Genomic DNA, 26,758 nt, shown 5'->3' on the forward strand with positions numbered 1-26,758 from the left:
CTCTGTTATTACAGAGGAAGGAAGGAGAGGGGAAAGACAGGGAGGAGGAAGTACAGGCAGACAGACAAAAGCGGGAATAACTAGCAAAACCTGACCCACCTATTAGATATTCCATTGCACCTGTCATCAAATAACAATGCATTCACAAACTTTACTTGCCTGTATTTCAGAAACTATACATCCGATCTCACAACTAAAGGCATGTATAGAATCAGCCTGATAGCGCCAGTATAGCACTGGCTTTAGTATATAGGAAAATCCTGGTGGTTGGTCCTCTTTAAATCATCATTCTGCATGACTCCGTAAAACAGATGTGCCTCCAGATTTCACAATTCAAACAGCATACATTATTAAATACAAACATTATTACATACATTATGAAATAGATATTTTAGACCTGATGAAACTGATATATTTACTCTGAAAATCCAAGTGTGAATGACTGTATAATCTTAACATTAAGTTGAGCATTTTATGAGTGCAAGTTGTTGAGCAATGTCAAATCTTAGCAGTTGCAAGAAAGCAGAACACTGAGGAGCTGTCAATCAGGCTGGAAAGAGGTAACCTTCAGGCAAGGATTATACAGCTATTCTGACATGGATTATCAAAGTGTCACATTTTCTCCCAGACCTGATTACAGGCTCTGTAGTGGACCAGCAGTGCCGTCCAGTCTGGTAGTATAGATATGCTAGTGCTGTCCATATGGACAATGAGACAGCACAACACCCTACTAAATCTCCCATCTAACTGATGGGAGTTGCCAGTTATAGTTCATTCTAGCTTTGATTTACTTCTGCTTTTCTGCTTCTGTTTGGCAGGTTTGACTCTTGTTCTGACCTCAGCCCATTTACTGACGATCCTTTTGAAGATGTTATCCCTTGTCTAACTTCCTAGTTCTGACCTGGTGCTTTTACTTTTTATGCCAGCCTACTCTTCTGGACAGTAACTACTCTGAGGACTCAACCCAGGGTCCCTGTGTAAATCCACATTCATGTAATAGGTTTTAAGGGTGAAAGCCATGTTCCACCAAGACCTGACAAAGTAGCCTATCCATGGAAGCCCTATTTAGAGGTGCCAGGAGACCACGGACAGAGCCACGTTTTCACAAAGTAAGTGCATGCTCATCAGGCCTGAGAGGTCTATTTAGTATTACGGTATATGCAGTATGCATTGGTAAATCTGGGTACAAATCTACTTTAAAAGATCAGACATTGACTTATAAGGTAGATAATAGGTGGTATTACAGTTCTGTCTTCTAGAAGAAAGCTAATTTGTAATATTTAGTCTGTTAAAGGGAACCTGTCACCAGCATTTTCCTTTATAACCTGCAGCTTCCAGGAGTAAGCTCTTATATACAGCATTCTAGAATGCTGTATATAACTGCTCAGGCCGCTCTGTATAACGTAAAAAAGACTACTTATACTCACCTGTGGGCGCTCGGGTCCAATGGGCGTTGCTGATCTCGGGTCTGGTGCCTCCTCTATCCTGTGCAGTCACCGTCCTCCTCAGCCCCGTGTGGATGACACGTCCTACGTCATTCACACAGAGACCTCCACTGCACTCCTGCACATGCGCACTTTAATCTGCCCTGCTGAAGGCAGATCAAAGTATTGTAGTGCGCACGTACGGGAGGCTCTTTGACCTTTCCCCGAGCCTGCGCATTACAGTATTTTGCAATATCCTCAGCAGGGCAGATCAAAGTGCGCATGCGTAGGAGCACGATGGAAGCCTCTGTGTGGATGACAAAGGCTGCGTCATCCATAGGAGCTGGGAAAGAGCACGGTGATGGAAGGAACAGAGGAGGCACTGGACCGAGACCAGGGATGCCCATCGGACCCAACCGCCCCCTAGGTGAGTATCATAGGTCTTTTTACGTTATACACGGTGGCCTGGGCACCAATATACAGTATTCTAGAATGCTGTATATAAGGGCTCACTGGCGGTGGCTGCAGTTTATAGGGGACAAATCTGGTGACCGGTTCCTTTTAATGAACTCCAGGCTGGAAAATGTTTTGCTTTGGATTTACATAAAACAATATTAACTCCACATAGTTCGCAAACTGTAACAATTGCCACAAGAGGATATGTTTCATACTAATGAAGGCAGCTTGTCACAAAACACAAAGTACAGATCAAAAAGTAAAAAAAAAAATGGCAAAAATTATGGATTTCCCATAAATACAAAAAAAGTCAAAACATTTCTTAAAGGGTTTTTACAGAACTATAATAATGACCTAACCCTATTTGGTCCAGAGTTTAGATACCCACAGATCAAATATCAATGGCCTATACAACCAATATTTATGTGCTGGAAACCCCCTTTAACAAATTTTCCTTATCTTCCTATAGTTTGCTGAAATTTAACTTGGTTTGAAGCTGAGTGCAATACTGTTGATACAGAATCTCTGCCCAGAAGGTTCGGGACCATCATCGAACACGTGACCAAGGTGAGCATCACACTGTGGAAAAAGAAAAAGATACATAAATCGGTCAATCAAAAAAAAAAAATCTATAAATGGAACTCATAGAATTTTCCATTTGAGGAGTTGTCATAGAACATGATATCATGCTGTAAATTCAGGTAGAGAATGAGCAGCGTGATGAGCGGTGACATCACTCAGGTTAGTAGCGGTCACAGCTGGAGGTTGCCACGGTCCTCCACCTGTGATTGCAGGTAACCTGACCTCAGGTGACCTCAGTAAACTCAGGTTCACAGTACTGCATCTCCTGATATAAAACCGTATTTTTTTTGCCAAGAGATGCAGATTTGGTGCTGAAATTTTTACACCATATTCCTGCATCCAATCTACACCTCCTGGCAAAAAAAAGGCATTAAAACTGCATGCGGTATGATGCGGTAATGATATGTTTTTTTGCCAGGAAGTGTAGATTGGATGCAGGAATATGGCGTAAACGTTTCATCACCAAATTTGCATCTCTTGGCAAAAAAAGTGGTTTTCTGCCAGAAGCTGCAGGTCTGTGAACTTAGGTTTACTGAGGTTACCTGTGGTCAGGTTACCTGGCTCATCGCTCAGTCTCTGCCTGAAATTACAGCATGCGGTCATGTTCTTCTGTGACATCAGTTGTAGCACAGCTGGAATCTTTGTGGGACCTCATGTGGAGGATTATGCCAGATTTGGGTGTTCTTGTGGTTAATAAATTGGTGAAAGAGGGTGCTTTTTGTATTTTATTTCAAATAAAGGATTTTGTGAGTGTTTGTGTTTATTTCTTTTCACTTCGCAGGTTGCTATTTTTAGGCTGGGGGTCCCAGTAAACATGGGTCTCCCCAACCTGAGAATACCAACCCTGGTTGTCATCTTTATCATGGCTGGGTATCAAAATTAGGGGGGGGGGGGCCACACGCCGTTTTTTTAAATTATTTCTGTAAATAATTGTTTAAAAAAGCTGCATGCGGTCCCTCTTACTTTGATACACAGCCAAGATAGGTGCACGGCTGGGGGCTGCAGCCTGTAGTCGTATGCTTTATCTGTACTGGCTATCATAATATGGGGGGGGACTCTACACCAGTTTTTATATTATTATATATTTTATACCATGATAGGGACCCACAGACAGGGTTTGTGACTGGTTGCAGGCAGATGCTGTCACAGCATGTTAGACTGCAACCAATCACAGACACGGGAACTGCCGGTGAGCGGGGAAAGCAGTGTATATGGATTAGTGATAATGAGCGGCCCCGGAAGTGAAATGAGCGCCGGCGGAAACAGTTATAGCCATGCTGGAGACTCAGTAAGTATGAGGAGCTTGCTTCATTCTTATTTTCTTTATTTTCTCTTTCTTTCCTGACTTACTGGACCCGGATTATTACCGAATTCTGGGCCCGGGTCTGGCACTTGGTACATTTGAAACCGTGTGGATCAGGACTTTTACATTGCTAGTCCTAACTGAAAAAACCATTTTACCGCTATATATTACTCATACGTTAAAGTTACCTCCTTGCAAATTACTTCTGTTCCCGCAGATCCTAAAGAGTAGTCCGGCCTCTGTAAAACATTTGTGCTTCTTTCATCATTCCTGTTGGTGGTGCCATAGGCTTCCCAAAATGAAGGCCAGCCTGTCCCAGAATTATATTTTGCCTCTGAACTATGAAAAAGAAAAAAAAAACAACTGAAGAATCAAACAACACATTCTATGGAAGAATCCAATATTCCTTATTATACTTGTGCTTCAGCTAAAAATTCAGATGACCACTTCAGATTTCTTCATTGCAGCTGATATTTTATGCCTTAGGAAAGGCTTATGTGCCGCCCCAGATTGAAATGCTGCGTTTTTGTGGTCACCACAAAAACGCAGCTACAAAAAAACGCTGTGTGCGGACAGCACTTCTGAAAACCCATAGACATTGCTGGGAAAGCAATGTCACAGCGTTTTCTGCACAAAAACGCAGTAAAAAACGCCGCAGAAAACGCAGCAAAAACATCTAGTGCGCACAGGGCCTAAGAGAGTTCTCCAGCAGGAGAGCAGCGGAGCTGCTGACACATGCAGGTAAAAGATGCGGCCTCAGCGTGTGAGAGCGCATCAAAGGCAGGAACATGACCCATGAAGTACTAGTACATCATAGGTTGTGAAGGGGTTAAGTGAATTTAAAAACAGTGTAATAGACCACCTGTTTTATAGGGGAAACGTATATAGCATCCATTTAAAAAAATTCCTTTCTGCAAAAATCTTTATTGAGTACATTTCATATGTCTAAGCCCAAAAGAGAGGCGATTCCGAGGTGGTGATTGGAGGAAACGTGTTAAGTAGAGAGGCTGTTTGGATCCTGCGTTTGACAACCAAAGCGAAATTATAAAAATGTTCTCATATATTTATTGATACAATATTGTTCTTGTCGTGTACTTTTATAGTGTTTTTGATGTTCCTTTTTTATGCAGTTCTGCAATGTTGTTTCATTTTGTCCCCATTGTGTATTGCTTTAAAGAAATTTGCTGTGTCTGTATATTTATATTTGTTCTACAAATTTGTATGCATTGTATTGGTTTAAATCTTTATTTTGGGTGAAGCATAGTAGTGGGTTATTTTAACCATCACATTAGGCAACACAACAGCGCCCCCTGAGGAACATTAACACACGAAACGCGCGTGGGGTATGCAGCAAACAGGATCATCAGACCACGCATTAAGGTAGCGGACCTTTTACATACATTTTTAGTAGACACTGGATATTTATTACGATTATATATATCTACTAAGGCAGTTTGGTCCTTACTCAGCACTTTATAATATTCCACCAGAGCATTCAATTTTGATATGATGCAATTTTAAATATCTAAGAATTATCTGAAAATATTTAATGATTGGTCTTTGCACTAAACACTTTATTTTTATATATGTTGCTGCTAAAATAAGGGAATATTTTTGTCCATAAATTGTTTTATATAATGTAACTTGAATTTTTTAATATATCTCTTCAATTAAATTTGGCATTTTATTTTCACCCAGTTGCTCATGGTCACTATCCCGTTTTTTTTGGGTGTATCATGCTAGCTCATAATTGGGGATATTTTGATTATTGATTTCACTACGGTGACTTGCGGAGTTTGTGATTATTGACAACAAACCATGAGTATGAACCGGAGTGTTTGAAATGCGTTGGCGTTCCTGTTTGCTCCCCATCATACTTGTTTACCATTGGAAAAATATAGTGTGATTTTTAACAAGAAGAGTGCTGGAATATGCCAAATATTAGCACTGGACGTACCAATAGTTGGACGATTAATTGACATAATCTGTTATTCATTGATTAATCCAAAAGGTGACAACCCGGAAATAATATCTGTGCCACTGCAGTTGCAAAGATTGGACAAATATTTGTTGGATATGCCCTTAAAATAGGATAATTCGGGGGCCCGTTTCACACATCCGGTATTTTGCTGGATCCGGCACACTCCAGTACAGTGCATTCATTTACAGTGGAAGCGCGACACCATGTACAACCGCATTTGTCCGCATGGTGTCGCGCTTCCACTGTAAATGAATGCACTGTACTGGAGTGTGCCGGATCCGGTGAAATACCCCATGTGTGAAACGCGCCTAAGGCAGAAGCAAAAGAGATGGAACCAAACTGGAGCAAAAAGCCCTAAAAGAGCCACAATTGCCTCTGAAGTATGTACGCTATTTGTAAAAATGTGCACATCACGTAACGTCACCTGAACAGCGGAGAGTCGCAGCACGCGCAGTGATACGTTCCTTCTTCTGTGTGGTTTAGGTAGATGCCACTGAAAGGCTAAGCAGAGACATATAATATCATTATTATATAATATACCATGATCTGTACCCTATAACAGCTTTCGTGCCAAGATAGGCAGGAATAATGACCCCCATGGTGACATTCCCAGACTCCTGGCATGTACGGTGCACAATGCTCACCAGTTCGGTGCCCTTTTCCCTGGTCACATAGTATTGCTCTGGGGTGAGTTTTTCTTGCCAGTCAGTGGACACGACAGACTCGTCGTACCTTGTAAGTGACCCTAACCCTTTGGAAACAAATGAAGAGAAATTAAATTGCGTCCAATCAGAAAATCACTGCAGCAAATAATACAGTTACAAGATAGAGCTTCACTATTGGAGCATGATCTACCCATCAGGGAGAAAGGTACATCCATCTATCTGGCTGAGTGTGTATACATTATGTATGAGGACAGGGGAAAAAGTGATGGCTATCCTCACTGAGATCAAGACGATTGGACATGCTGAGATTCTACTGCCTGATCCTTGTCTTTGCTGGTATCATCTGTTGAGGGAGAGTCAGGAAATCACTATACACTTGAAATGGTCGGCCTGTCTCTATGAAATTGTCAAGTTTATTCAGTATTAATCCAATGTGTATGGAAAGGTTAATACTACTATAATAATAATAATAACAATAATAACAATAACAATAATAATAATAAATTTACCACTCAAGGAAATAGCAATATCCATTTAGATAAGTTAGTAGAAAAGGAAACAGAAGAATTTCCAATTGGGAAAAATTCAATTCAGATGGAGGGAGGACATCGTGTTACAGAAAAGACAGACAATCCCTGGTATTTTGTAGTAATGTGGGGTGAGATGTGTATAATTGGGTGTCATGAGCATAGATGAAGGAAGCCCCGGAATAGATGTACTGTAGCTGGCAATCCCTTTAATATGTACAGAAACTCTTAAGTGGATATGCATATATGCAATAGTATCCAGAATTTGGCTATTTAAAGGGGTAATCCCATCTCTAAAGCCTGGTTTACACCCTACGATCCAGCATACGATATCGTATGCGATCGTACCCACCCCCATCGTATGTGCGGCACGTTCAATTTGTTGAACGTGCCGCACAAACAATTAACCCCCGTCACACATACTTACCCGTCCATACGACCTCGCTGTGGGCGGCGAACGTCCACTTCCTGGAGTGGGAGGGACGTTCGGCGTCACATCGACGTCACGCGGCAGCCGGCCAATAGAAGCGGAGGGGCGGAGATGAGCGGGACGTAAACATCCCGCCCACCTCCTTCCTTCCGTATTGTCAGCCGGGAGCCGCAGGACGCAGGTAAGATCTGTTCAATGTTCCCAGGGTGTCACACACTGCGATGTGCGCTACCTCAGGAACATTGAACAACCTGCCGTTCAATTCTACAGAAAGGTACAATGTGTATGCGATGAACGGATTTTCGTTCAATCGCACGTACCTGTCACACCCTGCAATATACCTTACGATGCCGGATGTGCGTCACTTACGACGTGACCCCGCCGACACATCGTAAGATATATTGTAGCGTGTAAAGCGGGCTTAAGATCCAATCCCAATATGTAGTAGGTGTAATAATAAGAATATTAGCAAATACCTCCAATTAGAAATGTAGTATAGTTCTCATGATTAGCTATGTCACTGACCTCACGTGCAGGGCATTGCAGCTTAGGTATCCATGGTTACGACCACGACCAACTAACTATCACTATATGAGTGGTCTTAACTATGGATACCTAAGCTGCAATGCCCTGCACATGAGGTCAGTGACATAGTGAATCAGAATAATCACTACAGTATACATTTCCTATTAGAATTAACTTAAATTACCTATTGACCTTAGAGTCTTTTGGGTTGAAACCTAGAAATATAATTGTATGTACTGTGTAATAATGCTACCAATCTGTGCACCCTCCTAACTGTAATACTACAGCAACAAGTGCACATAACTGTATGTCTGAGCACATATACAGTGGGTACAGAAAGTATTCAGACCCCTTTACATCTTTCACGCTTTGTTTCATTGCAGCAATTTAAATTCAAAAAAGTTATTTTATTTTCTCATTAATGTACACTCTGCACCCCATCAACAGAAAAAAACACAGAAATGTAGAAATTTTTGCAAATTTATTAAACAAGTAAAACTGAAATATCACATGGTCATAAGTACATAAGACCCTTTGCTCAGTATTAAGTAGAAGCACCCTTTTCAGCTAGTACAGCCATGAGTCGTCTTAGAAATGATGCAACAAGTTTTTAACCTCTGGATTTGTGGATCCTCTGCCATTCTTCCTTGCAGATCCTCTCCAGTTCCATCAGGTTGGATGGTGAACGTTGGTGGACAGGCCTTTTCAGGTCTCTCCAGAGATGCTCAATTGGGTTTAGGTCAGGGCTCTGGCTGGGCCAGTCAAGAATGGTCATAGAGTTGTTCTGAAGCCACTCCTTTGTAATTTTAGCTGTGTGCTTAGGGTCATTGTCTTGTTGGAAGGCGAACCTTCGGCCAAGTCTGAGGTCCAGAGCGCTCTGGAAGAGGTTTTCTTCCAGGATATCTCTGTACTTGGCCGCATTCATCTTTCCTTCAGTTGCAACCAGTTGTCCTGTCCCTGTAGCTGAAAAACACCCCCATAGCATGATGCTGCCACTACTATGCTTTACTGTAGGGATTGTATTGGGCAGATGATGAGCAGTGCCTGGTTTTCCCCACACATACCGCTTAGAATTATTACCAAAAAGTTCTATCTTCATCTCATCAGACCAGAAAATCTTATTTCTCATAGTCTGGGAGTCCTTCATGTGTTTTTTTTGCAAACTCTATGCGGGCTTTCATATGTCAGCCACAGTGATCCTGGGGTTCTTCCTTACCTTTCTCACAAAGGCTCTTATCCCACGACTGGTCAGTTTGGCTGGATGGCCAGGTCCAGTAAGTGTTCTGGTGGTCCCAAACTTCTTCCATTTAAGGATTATGGAGGCCACTGTGCTCTTAGGAACCTTGAGTACTGCAGAAATTAATTTGTAACATTGGCCAGATCTGTGCCTTGCCACAATTCTATCTCTGAGCTCCTTGGGCAGTTCCTTTGACCTCATGATTCTCATTTGGTCTGACATGCAGTGTGAGCAGTGAGGTCTTATATAGACAGGTGTGTGCCTTTCCAAGTCAAGTCCTATCAGTGTAATTAAACACATCTGGACTCCAATGAAGACGTAAAACCATCTCAAGCAGGATCGCAAGGAAATGGACAGCATATGACTTAAATATGAGTGTCTGAGCAAAGGGTCTGAATACTTATGACCATGTGATATTTAATTTTTTCTTGTTTAATAAATTTGCAAAAAATTCTACATTTTTGTTTTTTTCTGTCAAGATGGGGTGCAAAGTGTACATTACTGAGAAAAAAATGAACTTTTTTGAATTTACCAAATGGCTGCAATGAAACAAAGAATTAAAAATTTAAAGGCGATCTGAATACTTTCCGTACCCACTGTATGTCTGAATATTTTCTATTCTGATGCACCAATTGTATTTTATTCACCTTTGGTCAGCCTCCTGTGACTCTACAGCTAGTGCAAAAATCCCAGCATGCCCTGGCAGATGGTGAGCTAAAGTGACTCTTCCTCGGTACACTGTGATAATTTTTGGTCCAAATCTTGCTATTTTTCCCAATTTCTTGATAAGTTGCTCAGTCTCCTGATACAGAGCTGTAAATCCTCGGCACAGACATAGATGTAAAGAAATAACACACTGTCATTATTTAGCTCAATGTATAACCAGTTTGCACTTAGCTCCCTCTAGTGGTGACTGCAGGAAGCCAATATCTTATCCTTTAAAGAGAACCTATCGCCAGCTCTAAAGTGACCAACTATTGTTCTTATTTTATACCTGCTGTTCTTCTGAATATTTTGGGTTGGTTTTTTTTGCCTCTTTTAAATCCACCATGCGGGTCCAGAGATAGGGGCATTTTTATTTTGTGCTGTTATTTATGGTCTTTACCAAGTGGGGGTGGTTCACAGGATAATAAGGCAAAGCAGCTTATAAACAACCTCTCCCACAAAAAAAAAAAAAAAATCTTTGTAAAGACCATAAAAATAAGGACTAAATGAAAGAGTCCATATCTCTAGAACCTTATGGCAGAAATAATAATAATAATAATAATAATAATAATAATAACAACAATAATAACAATTAAATTATCGGGGGAATAAAATAATAATAATAAATAATAATAATAATGATAATAATAATAAAAAAAAAAAACTGCTCTCTTTTCACCTGATTACTGATTCTCTATAAATATATGTCTACACAAAGGATTTGAAACTCAGTATTAGAAAAACAGAGGTTGGACCATTGTATGAATATTCATTGCCACTGTTTTCCACAGGCTGTTTCTTGTGGGTTGGAAAAAAAAACTTTTTCCCTTTTTTTTTTTTTTTTACTTAGTCCAAAATGCATGCGTTTCAAGCATTTCTACTGTCACATAGTGAAGAATGCGGCTGTACAGGACCAAGTGGTGAAAATATTAGACGTCAGCTCAGGTCACGTCTTGTTGGAGGCTCTTCAGCTGCGCTTCTGTATCTTTGCAGCGAGGACGCAGATAATATTATTGGGTTGGGCACAGTCTGGAGCTCAGGGTTATGTATAAACCACACGACCTGTCATACTGCATTATGAAATCAAGAATTGAGAACCAGGTATAAATGCCACGTAGGAGACCTACATGAAACTAATAGATTCAATGTGCAAGCGATTACTAGCAAAGCATGGGGCAGAGGTCACTTATCACAGGTTCATATAGTAATTCCAATGATGGGATGTGCCAGACTTGTACAGGCTGCCCTTGTTGACCTCCTTACCCATAATAACTACTTTAAATAGAGTTTATATCAAGAAATAAAAAAATTATATTGCTCCCTGTACAATGTCTTATTTTAAATGGTGACATCCTTTTGCTGACAAATACTTGTAAAAGATAGGAGGAAAGGACGGCACATCCAGCTGTAGATAACAATCCTCAACTTTTATTTATGTCCAGTAAAATAGAAAGAGAAGGTGAATACGACAAGATCAAATCGGATTGATGTACCGATTCTTATTCTTTTAACTTCTATTTCTTGGTTAAATTTATTTGCATATGGATGTGTCTATATAACTATCTTTATAATTAATTAGCTGTAGTACCCGGCGTTGTCCGAGATAGTAATTAAGTGTCTCTCTGTCTCTATCCCACTCTCTCACTTTTCCACTCTCTCTGTCAGACTTCCGGGTTTTCCAGTTTTCTTTTGAAAGAGCTTGCCCTTTGTTAACATGGAGTTTTCTGTTCTGTTGCCCTACTTCCTGTCCATCTGCTTAAAAGCCGCCCCTAAAGCTTAGTCCAGTGCCTGAGTATACTGTTTCCTGTGTGCTCCTGCCCTGCTGCTCTTGCTGCCTGATTGTTCTTTGGATCCTCTTGAAAAACAACCAACACCGACTCTGGACTTCATCTGGTCTCATCTAGCTGTGCCCGGACTCCGTTTGCCGTCTTTGGTCGGCACTTCTGCCCGGTTCCTTCCGTTTCTTAACCGCTCTGGACTCATACCGTACGGACATTTTTGGACTTACTTATTACCCTTTTGTGTCCCGGCTGCTGCGCATTTAGGCCTTCTGGGGTGATTGCCAGACAGTCCCTGTATAGGGGTTCGCTCTTGGTGGTCTCCCTGGGGGAGTCCGGTGCGCGGTCCCGGGAATTCCCTTTCGCTCCGACCCTGGAAGGTATTTCCTGTGTGTATGTTCTATTGTGTTTTTTGTTCTGTTTATGTACATATTGTCGGTTGCATATTATAAACGTCTTGCACCAAGAACTCGTCTCTGGTTGTCATTGCCCTAACGCAATCGAAATCCTCAGTACATACAATAGTATCACACTCTTTCTCTCTGTCTGTTTCTGTCTGTCTCTCTCCCTATTGCTCTCTGCCTCTGTCTGTCTCTCTCTGTCTCTTTCCCTGTCTGCCTGTCTCTCTCTCTGCCTTTCTGTCTGTCTCTCTTTGTCAGTCTCTCTGTCTCAGTCTGTCTATCTGGCTCTGTCTGTCTCTTCCCCTGTCTGCCTCTCTCTCAGTGTCTCTCTCTGTCTCTTTCTGTCTGTCTCTCTCTATCCGTCTCTCTCTGTCTCTCTTTGTCTGTCTCTCTCCCTGTCTCCCTTTCTCTCTCTGTCTGTCTCTCTCTATCCGTCTCTCTCTGTCTCTCTTTGTCTGTGTCTGTCTCTCTCCCTGTCTCCCTTTCTCTCTCTGTCTGTCTTTGATTCTCTCTCTATATGAAGTGAAAGCTGCACACCAAATTCAGAGAAATATGAACAAGCATAACTGCTTTATAATACATAAGGCATGAAAAATACAATTAGCCATATGAAAAATTGAAAAAATGGAAATGTGACATTGCATAACTGCTGAGGATTATTTGAAAAAAGAGATATTTAGCTAATGTATTGATCAATTCATTACTGCCCCATACCACTTCACGGTAATCTCTTATTTATGGGGTCCCTAACCAAATGTTACCTCTACATGCGCTTAAAACCTGCTTCTGTAGGGGAAGCAAGGGACCTGGCTATATAGGGAATTTGTTTCTCTCTCTGTCTGTTGCTCTCTGTGCATCTCTCTCTGTCTCTCTATCTCTGTCTCTCCACCAAAATTATATTAACTGACACATAAGTTTCTTATACAGTACTAAGAATGTCCTTCATTGCCTATAGCAACCAATCACAGCTTCTATTAATGACCTGTAACAAAATAGAAGCATACCTGTGATTAGTTGCTATAGGCCACCTGATTAATATCCAGGGTAACTGTCAAAACAGCCAATATATTACCTCAAAATCCAAACCGTTTCTGTGTGTGTGTGTGTGTGTGTGTGTGTGTCTCTCTCTCTTTCTGTGTGTGTGTGTGTCTCTCTCTCTCTCTGTGTCTCTCTCTTTCTGTGTGTGTGTGTCTCTCTCTGTGTGTGTGTCTCTCTTTCTGTGTGTGTGTGTGTCTCTCTCTCTGTCTGCGTCTCTCTTTCTGTGTGTGTGTGTCTCTCTCTCTGTGTGTCTCTCTTTCTGTGTGCGTGTCTCTTTCTGTGTGTGCATCTCTTTATTTGTGTACGTCTATTTCTGTGTGTGGACATACATGCACACATACATATACTCAGCTTTATATATTAGATTAGTTGGATCCACATGATTTGGCGATGGTTTGTTCCCATAAATCTGTTTCTACCTCCTATTATTTTGTACTATCACAGTGTGCCCGAAACACGTCAGAGTGATGATAATACCATTTTCATTAGTTTTAATACATTAACATGAATGAAAGTTGAAGAATCTTATCTACAATTGGACGTGCCATCTTTTCCTCCTATCTTCTGTACATGGAGTTTCTTCTACATGGCTGGTTGCCCAGCCATAATTCAGGAGGTATTCTCACCTCATGCTCTGATAGCAAATCCCAGGGTGTAACATAATTACTTTACAGGTAAAATTCCCTATACTTGGACCCTGAACTGTCTGGAGGACTGGGCTCCGGTGAGATTTGTTTATCTCTTTCCAGCAGCCACATGATCAATTGATTTCAAAAGAGAAATGGTCGCCTCTATGTGTGACCCCCGAGTACTAACTCTAACTAATGTTTTCCAATTCCAAAAAGTTTCATTTTTTACCACGGCCATACTTGGATGGGTTTGGGTTTACTTTGTGACATCTGTCTCCCCCTGCAGTACAAAAATATACTGGTGGTTCAGCCAGTCAACTGGTTCCATCTTCCACTGTTTTATATTTGTATTAGGGACTCAAGATTTCTTAAAAGGAACCTGTCACCAGATTTGGCGACTATAAGCTGCCGCCACCACCACTGAGCTTTTATATACAGGATTCTAGAATATTGTATATAAGAGCCCAGGGCAGTCTGAATAACATAAAAAACACTTTTATTATACTCACCTAGGGGGCGGTCCGGTCCAGTGGGTGTCACTGCTCTTCGGTCCAGCACCTCCTCTTTCTATCCTCCTTCTACACAACTAAGTATGGATGACACATCCTATGTTATACACACTGGCCAGCATTGGGGTCCTGTGCTGGTGCAGGAAAGGTTAAAGACCAAGTGCGCATGCGCACTACAATAGTTTGATCTGCCCTCAGCTGGACAGATCAAAGTGCACCTGTGCAGGACCTCAATGCCGGCCAATGTGCATGACGTAGGACACATCATGCACAGAGACCCCAGAAGAAGGAGGACGACAATCGCCGCAGAAAGTAGGCACCGGACCGGAGAGAGGAGGCACTGGACCAGAGAGAGGAGGCACCCATCCGACCAGACCAACCCCTAGGGGAGTATAATAAAGGGTTTTTTTTTTACATTATATATGGGCTCTTATATACGGTATTCTGGAATGCTGTATATAAGAGCTCACTGGAGGTGGCCGCAGCTTATGGTCACCAAATCTGGTGACAGGTTACCTTTAAGGTGGCTATATGCACTTTAACCAAATCTACATATGCTGAGTATGGCTTTAGGAAAAGGATAGAATGGCTATGAATCCCCACTAGTGCTTCTTTCAAGCAAGAAACAAAAAGTCCCATTCTGGTGATTGGTGGAGGTCTCAGTCGGACCCCCACCCCTACATTATTTTTTAATTTGGGGCACTTCATTCTGTCATACACTATATTAGCCAATTGTTTTGCCTTTCTTGCCAAAATGTCATAAAACATAAATGTACCACAAAGTGTCGTCCAAACAAGGAAACTGATTTAGGCCAGCTCGGCCACACCGAGACCTTTTTTTTTTGCAGTCAAAAGAAATAGATTGGGTTGTAAACAGTCTTGTGGACTGCAGCTGTCACGCAACAGCTAAAAATAAAGGAAAAAGTCTCTAATAGCCAGAGCTATAGAAGACCAGAAAGCTATTGTAGTCCGGACAGGCAGGTTCCATCATGTCTACTTTGCAGATAAATGTTTTTCTATGTCCAACATTCTGAGCTGATACATTTCCTTAGACATCTTTATGATGGTCACAACAATGATACAATTCTTACTGTCATCACCTTATTTAAAACTATAGTCTCAAGTACCAGATCAATTATTGGGCAATTATGTTCTAAACTATACTAGGCACACAGTTTTAGGATTTGAAAACCTGATGTGTTTCGTTTAATTAATAAACAGTATACAATAAGCTTCCAAGCTCCCTCTAGTGGTGGCTGCAGGCAGTGATGATGTGATCATTTGTCTTTATGTCTTGGTTGGGGTCTTGGGGCTCCATATCTGATAGCAAGATCTCCAACTGCTCTGAAGATATCAACCCAGGAGTTATAATAAAAACTAAACTGAATAGTATTCAAAAGTCAACAATGACCCTTATTCAATATATCAGGCTAAATTTAAGAGCACATACAACTTCCAGTGAGTTGATATTTGTATAACAATAATATAAAGGACTACTTCATGTCACAAGAGGTGCGAAAGGACAGCCAGGGAGTGATGCAATACTAAGGGAAAACCATGGAAGAAGTACAACAGGAGACCCTGGCGATAGGGAGAGGGAAGAGGGGACATCTCCTAATACTCACCTGATTCTGATACCTAAGCTCCCTAATGTCCCTAGACGGATCATTCCCCCCGTGCATCTTTATGTGCCTCGGCCTGTGCTGGCCCTGAACTCACCCTGACTAGTGAGTAGGCCAGCTAAAACAACAAGAGGAAGGTAATACAAAAGACAAAATGGTGGTGAAAGACAGAACAAATAGGCCTTCTAAGTTTCTCCAGCAGGAAATTTCACAGCTACAACTGAAATGAATATCTCAGCTTCCCCAGAGACAGGATCCTTCAAAGTATTCAGCATAAAAGATCTATAACTGGCATAGAGTGAAGCCAGGAGTGGGTAAGTATAGCAGAAGGGTATGTGCACACGTTGCTTTTTTTTCCGCGCGGAAAAAAACGCACCCTCTGGCAGAGGGGAGAATAGTAAACAATGCTTTTTGAGAAACAACGCATCGAAAACGCATGCGTTTTTCATGCGTTTTTCATGCGTTTTTCATGCGTTTTTTTAGGTGCGTTTTTTAAGACTTGGGTACCTATACGTCAGAAAACCCCCACAAGTGACCCCATTTTGGAATCTGCACCCCTCAAGGATTTTATTCAGGAGTATATTAATCATTTTGAATCCACAGCTACTTCCCCCAAAATGTAGCTGTAGCAACAATATTCTCACTGTTGGGCTATGTGGCCATGATCCAGCGACACGGCGTCTAGTACCCAGTGTCAGCCTTCCTGCAGAGATGTGAGTGTTTCCCACGGGAGAACGCAGCTGCCCATGCCCACGATTTGGGTTCAGGCTGCTGTGGAGCTCTATGCTACCTGCAGAGAACACTCATCTACGCAGCATAAATTGACATGCTGAGGCTCGGGAAGCTGCGGCACCGGTCGGTTTTTGCTGCGGAGAAAAGAAGCACAGTGGGCATGAGATTTCTAAAAATCCTTCCACTGTGCTTCTACTGCACAACGCAGCGTCATGGACGCAGGGAAAACAATCTGCGCCCAAAACGCTGCAAACCCCGATTGTGGGCATCCAGCCTAAAAAGCGTCAATGGAGGTCAAATATATATACAACGTCCCACCCCCCCCTGCATATTCTAAGCTGGCACCTTTAGTACCTTTCATGTGGCACTAAAGGGTGCCTAGCCTAGTTTTTATCACAAAAACAAAAAAAAAATGGCGTTTGGTCCCCCCTATTTTTGATAGCCAGTCAGGGTAAAGCAGACAGCTGTAGCCTGCAAACCACAGCTGGCAGCTTCATCTTGTCTGGTGATCAATTTGGAGGGCTCCCCAGGTTTTTTTTTTTATTTATAAATAAAAATAATAAAAAAAAAATTACATGGGGTCCCCCCAAATTAGATCACCAGCCAAGGTGAAGCTGACAGCTGAGGTCTGGTATTCTCAGGGTGGGAAGAGCCATGGTTATTGGACTCTTCCCAGCCTAAAAATAGCAGGCCACAGCCGCCCCAGAAGTGGCGCATCCATTAGATGCGCCAATCCTGGCGCTTCGCCCCAACTCATCCCGCGCCCTGGTGCGTTGGCTAACGGAGTAATAAATGGGGTTGATACCAGATGTGTAATGTCACCTGGCATCAAGCCCAGCAATTAGTGATGTCACGGCGTCTATCAGACACCCGACATAACTAATTGACAGTAAACAAAAGCAAAAAAAGACAACAAAAAATTTTTTATTAGAAAAAACACTCCCCAAATCATTCCCTTGTTCTCCAATTTAATAAAAAAAATGGGTCCGCAGAAATCCATTTGGACGTCCCACGTCGCCTCTGGACCTTCTAGAATATGGGGGCACGTTCAGGGAACGTATCCCCCATTTTCTAGGAGGGCAGACCCTCCATTTGAGGAGAGTGGGTGCAAAAATCTGCACCCACTCTGCCCGGGTCACAGCTGCAGACTGCCGAGCAGCCAGCACAGCTCACACTGAACACAGTGCTGGCTGTCAGCTGCTCGGAACATGTGACCGGCCGGCGTCTGCTGTGAAGGAGGAGGGAGCCGCGGGGGATCAGCGCTGCGACCGGACAGGTATGTATGACACCGGGGGGAATTGGGGTGAACGGGCAGGGCCTGGGTGCATTTTTCTGTCGCATGTCTCAAGGCACATGCGACAGATAACATAGGAGCAGGGCGGCCGGTGCGCTACTGTGCGCGCGGCCATGTTGGATTTTCGGGAGGGGGGTCGGGGGTCGGGGCGGGCACTTTGGCGACACAGGGGGCTTTGCCAGGAAGTGAGGTCAACAGGAAACCTCTTGACCTCACTTCCAGGTAAATGCCTGCGTTCTTGCGTGCCGACAAAGGCCGCGGACCGCAACAAAAAAGCAGGTCCATGCGGTGTAGCTGCGTTCTGACCCCATATCATTGATTTCAATGGGGGAGAGAACGCAGCCACAACGCACAAAAGAAGTGACATGTTGCTTTTCTTTCCGCACCGATTTTTGGCATCCAAAACGCTGCGGAAAGAAACGCAGCGTGTGCACTGATTTTTCAGCTTTCCCATACACTTTGCTGGGAAAGCTGAACGCATGCAATTTGCCACTGAAACGCTGCGGTTCAAAACGCAGCGTTTCCGCGGTAAAAAACGCAACGTGTGCACACAGCCGAAGGGAGTGATGAAAAGATACTGCTGCTGTGAGTAATCTCAACCAGTAAGGAAAGGGTCCTTAACCCCTTCAGCAGCAAATGAAAATCAATCTACTCCAATACTCTGTAGACTACATAGAGGACCTGCGATCTATTAATGCATTGATACCGCCTGATCCCAGAGGTAACATGCAGACACAACACACACTCATGACACTTTGGAAGTTGATATTTCTCTATATAATCAAATCAATATTTTCTGTTTTATGGAAGCCTTATATACATATAAATCTGTTTCTTTGTTCATATTATTATTATTATTGATAACTTTTCTGGGTAAAAGAATAATTATAGTATTATATAAGAAAAAGCTGAGATACACATTGCAGGGGATCACCGGGTTGCCAACCATCCAGAAATTTCTGGACAGTCCATAAAAATAAGGCACTTGTCTCCCGTCTGTCAAAAAAATTGTGCAAAACATTTTTTTTTTTCAAGCTGGAGAAACGTGTACAGATTTTTATGACTTTATCCTAATATTACAGTTCACAGTGTATTCAGCTAAGGCTATGTTCACATGTCCAGTAATCATCCATTAGAACGGATCCAGCAGCAATCCATTACCAAAAAAGTTGTGAAGACACAATTTTTTTGTGTGGCTTAAAGAAACTGATTTCAGCTGGATCTGGTTATTTTAACATTGAAGTCTATGGAAAATGGAACCGTTACATAGCCATAAATTTATTATTTCCATTTGAACCTGATCAAGTAAGCAAAAAACTGATCCTTTGCAAATGAAAGAAAAACAAAAGGGCTAATAAACGGATCCATTTTCCATAGATTTTAATGCTATAAAAAAACAGATCCAGTGGAACTCAGTTTTATGTCTATATAACTTTTTTTGTCAACAGATTGCTGCTGGATCCGTTCTAATGGAAGATTACTGGACAGGTGAATATAGCCTTATGTCTTTATATCAGAATTATGGGTTGCTGCCTCTTTGCATTATGAGACTAGTGACAGATTCAGTGCTAGAAAGCCATTTCCATGTTCATCCCTGTGGTTAAATGTTGTTCCCTTTTCTTTCGGAGGAGAGGGTTAAGGTCAGTATTCCTTGCAGCAAGCATACTCATTACATTCCCAGGTGTTTCCAGTTTGGACAATTCCCATTCCATATATATGTATATATATATATATATATATATATATAAATATATATATATATATATATATATATATATATATATATATATATATATATATATATATATATATATATATATATATATATATATATATATATATATATATACCCTCTGCTCCCAGTAGAGGGTGCCAGTTATTCTCTCATTCACTTGGATGCCTGGCCAGGAGGTGGAAGGGGCTGGTGGAGCCCTCTCTGCAAGTTGCTGTGTAGGCTGCTGTCTTGGTGCTGACTGCAGCAATCTGTTGCTGTATTTCCCTGTCTTTCTCTCCTTCACTTGGTGTGTATTAGTGCAGCTGTGGGGCTAGCATCCCGAACCTGCCAGCTCCCTAGTCAGGGCTATTACAAGGTCTGCCAGGGCTCCAGGTTCCTGCTCAGCGACAGGTGCAGAACCTGTACAGGGACTGACTAGGAGTGTAGGCTAAAGTCACAGGTGAGTAAAGGAGGTATCCCATCTTCCCCCTCACTAGCGCTAGGGCCCACCGTTGTCATCATCTCTCCCGATGTACCCCTTTGTTGTGTTGTGAGTCACTTTGTATGCCATACCTCTATCCTCCTCAGTCTGTGCCTTGTTTTGTTTATGATTATTATACTTGTCCCTATTATGTATACCCCTTTCACATGTAAAGCGCCATGGAATAGATGGCGCTATAATAATAAATAATAATACTTCCCATATATCACCTAAAATATTAATGATTTATTATTGAATTCCAGTACATCCATTAAAAAATTTTCAATGATCTTTGATTTTTTTTAATAAACTGTCCAGAAAAATAAAAAAAATCAAGTTGGCTACTCTAGTGGTCACTGGACAATGCCTAGTTGTCTGTCAGTTTGCCCCTTTTCTGACTGTACGTCCCAGCAGAATACAAGCCGGGCTATATCCATAACAAAGTGCAAATTGCAAGACTATTAGGAATCATATATTTAATTGATTCCTTGTATTTGATGCATGATCAATACTGGCAGATACGAAAACCTCTCAATTCCGGTTCAATCACATCAATATGTGGTCATACAAGTCATGGCTCATTACGGTGACCCCCAGTGTTATCAGTGCAGTAGATACCCCTTCAACCATGACATTTCTTAATTAAAACCACAGAGCTTTGGGTTAATTAACCTTGTGGATGTAATTCCCTGGAAATGACCGCAGATGGTGCAAAGACAGTGGAAATTTCCAGCCAATGTATATACAGCATAGCTCTGCCTGAGATATGACTATCTAGGAAGGATGTTCATGTTTACACAATAATAACATTTATGTTACAATGTTGCAGAATTAGGAAAACAGAAGAAGCCAGGGTAACATTGTGTGCAGGTAAAGGGGAATACAGTGCAGCACATGGGGAGAGGAGAGGGATGTAGTGCAGTGATCAATGGGAATTATGCACACACATAACCAATATCTAAAAACAGCAACAATAACAAACACATTAAAAGCCAATAAGCAGGAGCAGAGCTGCACCTACCAGCCTCTGAGTGCAGCCTCCTTGCACTGCTCCCTATGTAGGGGACAGGGGGGAGTCTTCTTTGCCTCATCAGATGGATGCTGAAGCTTCTCAGTAGCCTGGCCATGGTGTAGAATGAAATATAAAGGCTGTAGAGAAGCAGCAGAGCTGAGTTAGAAGCATGCACAGTGCAGCACCCTGCAGATAGTGGAGATGTGTGAGCTCAGCACAGCCCTGTGCTCCTGTCACTCCCCCTCCCTGGGATGCACAGCCCTGCAGTTAGTGGGTTAAAGGGCAGCAAGGATCCCCTCTCTGCATTCCTGTGGTCTCGGTTTACAGGACTGGGTACAGTGTCTAGCCAGAAGTCATATCAGTGAGTAGTAAGAGCCAAGGAGCCACATAGTGCACTGCTTCCATCTGTCCTCTGGTGTATGCAGTGGATAAAATGCACACCTATCTATGGAGCCTGCTAATATTTCTATATACTGGAGATATATTTGGATTATATATTCTGATCTCTCTTTCAAGCCACACATCCAAGCCCTTTTCACCTCCTGCCGCCTCCAACTCAAACATATTTCCCGGATCCGTACATTCCTTTCCCAAGAATCTGCAAAAATCTTAGTACATGCCCTTATTATTTCCCGCCTTGATTATTGCAACCTCCTGCTCTGTGGCCTCCCTTCTAACCGTCTCGCACCCCTACAATCTATTCTGAACTATGCTGCCCGGCTAATCCACCTGTCCAACCGCTACTCCCCGACCTCTCCTCTCTGCCAATCCCTTCACTGGCTTCCCATTGCCCAACGAGTCAAGTTCGAAACCCAACCATGACCTACAAAGCCATCCACAACCTCCCTACCTCTCTTACCTAGTCTCCGCACGTAACCTTCGATCTTCACAAGATCTCCTTCTCTACTCCCCTCTCATCTCCTCTTCCCACCATCGCATCCAAGATTTCTCCCGTGCCTCCCCCATACTCTGGAATGTTCTGCCTCAACACATCAGACTCTCGCCTACCTTGACAAGCTTCAAAAGGAACCTGAAGACCCACCTCTTCCGACAAGCCTACAACCTGCCATAACCCTCAGTCCTCTATAGCGCCGCACAACCAGTTCTACCCTAACCTACTGTATACTCACCTATCCCTTGTAGACTGTGATCCCTCGCGGGCAGGGACCTCTCTCCTCCTGTACCAGTCTGTGCCTTGTATTGTTTATGATTATTGTACTTGCCCTACTATGTATACCCCTTTCAAATGTAAAGCGCCATGGAATTGATGGCGCAATAATAATAAAAAATAATAATAATTTTGGAATTATTCCCGTATATCTACCCCCAACCTAATGTGTCCATAGACCTCCATCCTCCATGCACCTGGCATGTGTCCTGTTAGCATACGCTGGACTGTCTACCTTTCTTTTCCGCACTCCTTTGTAAATGGACACAATAAATAAAATACATACCACATAGTTTTTTTTTTAATTCTTATATTTTACAGATAATGGAGCCCATTAGCTAGTGTCTGTATGGCTATACGACACTTTTTGTACTCACCAGTCCAGGTTCTAGTGCCAGGTTCTGTTTCATTTCCCTACTTCCTCGGTCCCTAGACTAGTGGAGAACTACAAGGCTCGGATAGTAAACCGGAGGCTGAGGTTACTGCAAGTACCAAAGCCACCACCGCACACGAATCCGCTGGAAGGTGACCACATAGAACCAAGGGACAGAGCAGAAAAGCCACCCAAACAAGGTCCACGGACACCGGCTCAGGGTACTGTGTGTGAGACGCGGGACAGGCGGGAGAGGCCAGCGCAGGAAGACGACCAGGGAAGGAACACAGAAGGGTGTATCTGGTTGTGCCTCCGAACTATCCGGGGATCGGCTGGAGCCCATCACACTCCGAGGGCAACATCTGACTAGTCATGGTAACCTGGAACTATCAACAGTGAGTAAAGAACTTGTGACTGCATTCCTTTGTAGCCCAGTTATTGTCTGCGCCTTGCACCCCGACATTAGATCTCAACACCATCGACAGCCCTGGGGCGCAGCTCTACCTGTGGAGAGCTATACCAACTCAGCTGCGTCATCACCGACCCCAAGGGAACTGAATAGCAGCGGCGGCACCGATCTTGCCGCATACCACAGGTGGAGTGACGACATCTCCCCTTGTGAATAACTTTTCCCCCATCATCCACCACCATTTAAAAACGACACCGTGGGGGTCATGGAACCAGGCCTTGCCACCGTGACATCCTCCCGACAGAACGACTGTCCCCAGGCCCCAGTGGGGCTTGTCAGGTACTGCACACCCACCTCCTACACTGCGTCAGCTGGAAGCCTCTTTTACAACGTAAGTCTATGGAACCTTGCTCTGAACCTCACATTGTAAATGTCCCTTCTAGGTCACGCAGAGTCTGCAGAGCTGACGTCACTCAGAAGCTGGACACCGGAGAGAGCAACGATAGGTGAGTATATTAATACACACACTACATTACATGCACAAACACATTTTAATGAATAAAAGACTTAGTGGCAGACGAGTTCTTCATAATAGAGTAAACATTGTTTTAATTTGTATTTAATCATTGAATAGTAGAAAAAAAAAAGCAACTCTACAATAAATCTTATCAGAGACATTTGCTTTTGTCACCTCCTGGACTGATTTTAAGCTCTAAATTCAGGGGTAAATCAAATCATTGAAATAGGAAATGATGGTTGGTGTTTATAAATTTCTATGGAGGGAAGAGCTAGTGTCACGCTAGGTATGGGGAAGTACCAAGCAAGCGGTGAAAGGTAAGATAAGGGGACCCCTGTGTCTATGGAAGGAAGAGATGGTAACCTCTGACCAAACCAACCGCTGGTTCCTGGGGTCCCTCACCACCCTAGATAGGTTCCGTACCTATGCGCCGAGGTGGATACAAGACCCTAGGTATCCCTAGTGCTGGACCATAGGGAATAGGTGGGATGAGTTCTTAGTCAATCCTACTAATCGCTAAAGGAAGCCATAAGGGGGACACACGGGGGAAAAAGCATGAACTACTTATCCACAGATAACAGAGGCTGGAGTTCAGCAAGATTCAGCAACAATACAACAGATGAGAGCAAACCACCTGCTTGAAACCAGAGCTAGAATGAACTGAATAATATCACCAGCATCAGGCCAGGGAAGATGGGCGTATTTAAGCACCAAGTGAATACTGATGATCAGCAGCTGGGTGGAAGGCGAGCTCCTGATGGGTCCAAAAGGGGCTGAGATGAATCCAGCAGGAAAGCTACATATACAAATGAGAACTGACAACAGGAGCAATGGAAAGTCAGGGAGCATTCTCCGCAGCCAGACACTGTGACCTTCTATTGCCAGAAACCACATGAGTGTCACCCGTGACAACTAGAGAAAAACACAGTTATTCTGCTGCAAGTTCTGAAACCACAGTTAAGGCCACGTCTCACTAAGCAACATCGCTGCTGAGGCACGACTTTTGTGACGTAGCAGTGATGTTGCTAGCGATGTCGCTGTGTTTGACATCCAGCAACAACCTGGCCCCTGCTGTGAGGTCGTTGGTTGTTGTTGAATGTCCTGGACCATTTTTTAGTTGTTGCTCTCCCGCTGTGAAGCGCACATCGCTGTGTGTGACAGCGACAGAGCAACGACTGAATGTGCAGGCAGCAGGAGCCGGCTTCTGCGGACGCTGGTAACCAGTGTATATATTGGGTAACCAAGAAGCCCTTTCCTTGGTTACCCGATATTTACTTTCGTTACCAGCGTCCGCCGCTCCCACGCGGCGAGTGCCGGCTCCCTGCACACGTAGCTAGACTACACATCGGGTAATTAACCCGATGTGTACTGTGGCTAGGTGTGCAGGGAGCCAGCGCTAAGCGGTGTGCGCTGGTAACCAAGGTAAATATCGGGTTGGTTACCCGATATTTACCTTAGTTACCAAGCGCAGCATCGCTTCCACGCGTCGCTGCTGGCTGGGGGCTGGTCACTGGTTGCTGGTGAGATCTGCCTGTGTGACAGCTCACCAGCAACCCGTGTAGCGACGCTCCAGTGATCCCTGCCAGGTCAGGTTGCTGGTGGGATCGCTGGAGCATCGCTTAGTGTGACGGTACCTTTACAGTTTCATAGAACATTATGAGCACCAATTGTCATCTATCTCACTAAGGGGAAAGTCTGTATTCACGTAAGACCGACCTTACCTGTGAAGTTTGAGAATTTACAATCAGTTCATGAGATAAAAAGCAGATTTCTCTAATAAATATATTACAAACTTTCTTTTTTTTCATGTGCACTATTGATTTATGAAAAAAAAAGTTAAAATAAAGGTAACTCTTAAGAAAGAATCAACTGCTGAGGATTCTCAAGGAACGTGGACATTTCTATACAGCTATATTTTGCTGACAGGTAGACTCCGCAGGATTATTATCTCGTCTACTTGTAAAGGGAGAGAACAATATTTGTTCTTGGAGATAAAGGATTCTATTGTAGCACAAGCAAAAAAAAAAGCATGTGCTCATGATAAACATCAAATGATCAAAGACTGAAGGATTCTTGTGTTATCTACAAGTGGAGTCAATGCTGTCTGCACAATTCATGAACTGATACAGAACTAACTAGAAGTAACCCCACAAGTCACACGTAAGGCTGTGTGCACACGTTGCAGGTTTTTTTTTTTGCGTTTTTTTTTCTTGAATTTTTTCCTTGCAGATTTTAATCAATACTGCAGGGAAAAATGCATCCCAGCACAGTCTTTGAGAATTGTGCTGAAAAAAGAAGCAGCATGTCAATTGTTTCTGCATTTCTATAATCCACTGCAATGTTTTATCCCTACAGTGGATGATTATGTTGCAGCACTTTGCCTCACACACCATGTATATCCAGCATGGTGTGTGAGGCTCTCCGTCATGGTAACGACCCAGGGTTACGATGGAAGTGATAGGGTCCCCGTGATCACATTACAGGGACCCGATCGCCAGGAAAAAGTGAGCGATTCCTCTCCCTGCCTCCTGAATGCTGCGATCACATGTCAAATAAAAGATTTATGGGGTGTTTGTGCTTATTTCTTTTCACTTACAGATTAGTGATGCGGGATCTTATAGACACCTTCCATTACTAATCTAGGACTTAAGGGGGCTTTACACGCTACGATATCGTTAATATCGTTTTTATCTTCGGGGTCACGTCGTTAGTGACGCACATCCGACATCATTAACGTTATCGCAGCGTGTGACACTTATGTGCGGCCTAAAACGATCGCAAAAGTGGCAAAAATCGTTTGCCGTGGAGACGTCGTCCTAAAACCAAAAATCGTTCACCTGCGATGTTGTTCCTCGTTCCTGCAGCAGCACACATCGCTGTGTGTGACACCGCAGGAGCGAGGAACATCTCCTTACCTGCCTCCACCGGCAATGCGGAAAGAAGGAGGTGGGCGGGATGTTTATGTCCCACTCATCTCCGCCCCTCCGCTTCTATTGGACGGCTGTCGCGTGACGTCACTTTGACGTCGCATGATCCGCCCCCTTAGAAAGGAGGCGGATTGGCGGCCAGAGTGACGTCGCAGGGCAGGTAAGCCGTGTGACGGGGGAGCGGAGTAATATGAAAAAAGGGGAGCGCACCACACTTGGGGAAATAATAACAAAAGGGGTGCTACAAGTACAACACAAGAAAAACTATGTCGCAAAGAGAGAAAGACATTGCACATGTAAGAGCACAACCCAGAATATG

General features: G+C 43.1%; 1 protein-coding gene across 1 annotated transcript; it reads right to left on the minus strand.

The window, feature by feature from the left end:
* Positions 1–236: 236 nt before the first annotated feature.
* MSRB2 (methionine sulfoxide reductase B2) lies at positions 237–21,408 on the minus strand. The gene is made up of 5 exons (XM_075316805.1): positions 21,055–21,408; positions 6,391–6,497; positions 6,171–6,247; positions 3,954–4,104; positions 237–2,459 (listed from the first exon to the last, which is right to left on the minus strand). The coding sequence occupies exons 1-5, from the start codon at positions 21,158–21,160 to the stop codon at positions 2,361–2,363; spliced, it is 540 nt and encodes a 179-aa protein (XP_075172920.1). The 5' UTR covers positions 21,161–21,408; the 3' UTR covers positions 237–2,360.
* Between the last annotated feature and the right edge of the window lie 5,350 nt (positions 21,409–26,758).

The sequence above is a fragment of the Anomaloglossus baeobatrachus genome, chromosome 6 (assembly GCF_048569485.1).
Source record: "Anomaloglossus baeobatrachus isolate aAnoBae1 chromosome 6, aAnoBae1.hap1, whole genome shotgun sequence".
Lineage (NCBI taxonomy): Eukaryota > Metazoa > Chordata > Amphibia > Anura > Aromobatidae > Anomaloglossus > Anomaloglossus baeobatrachus.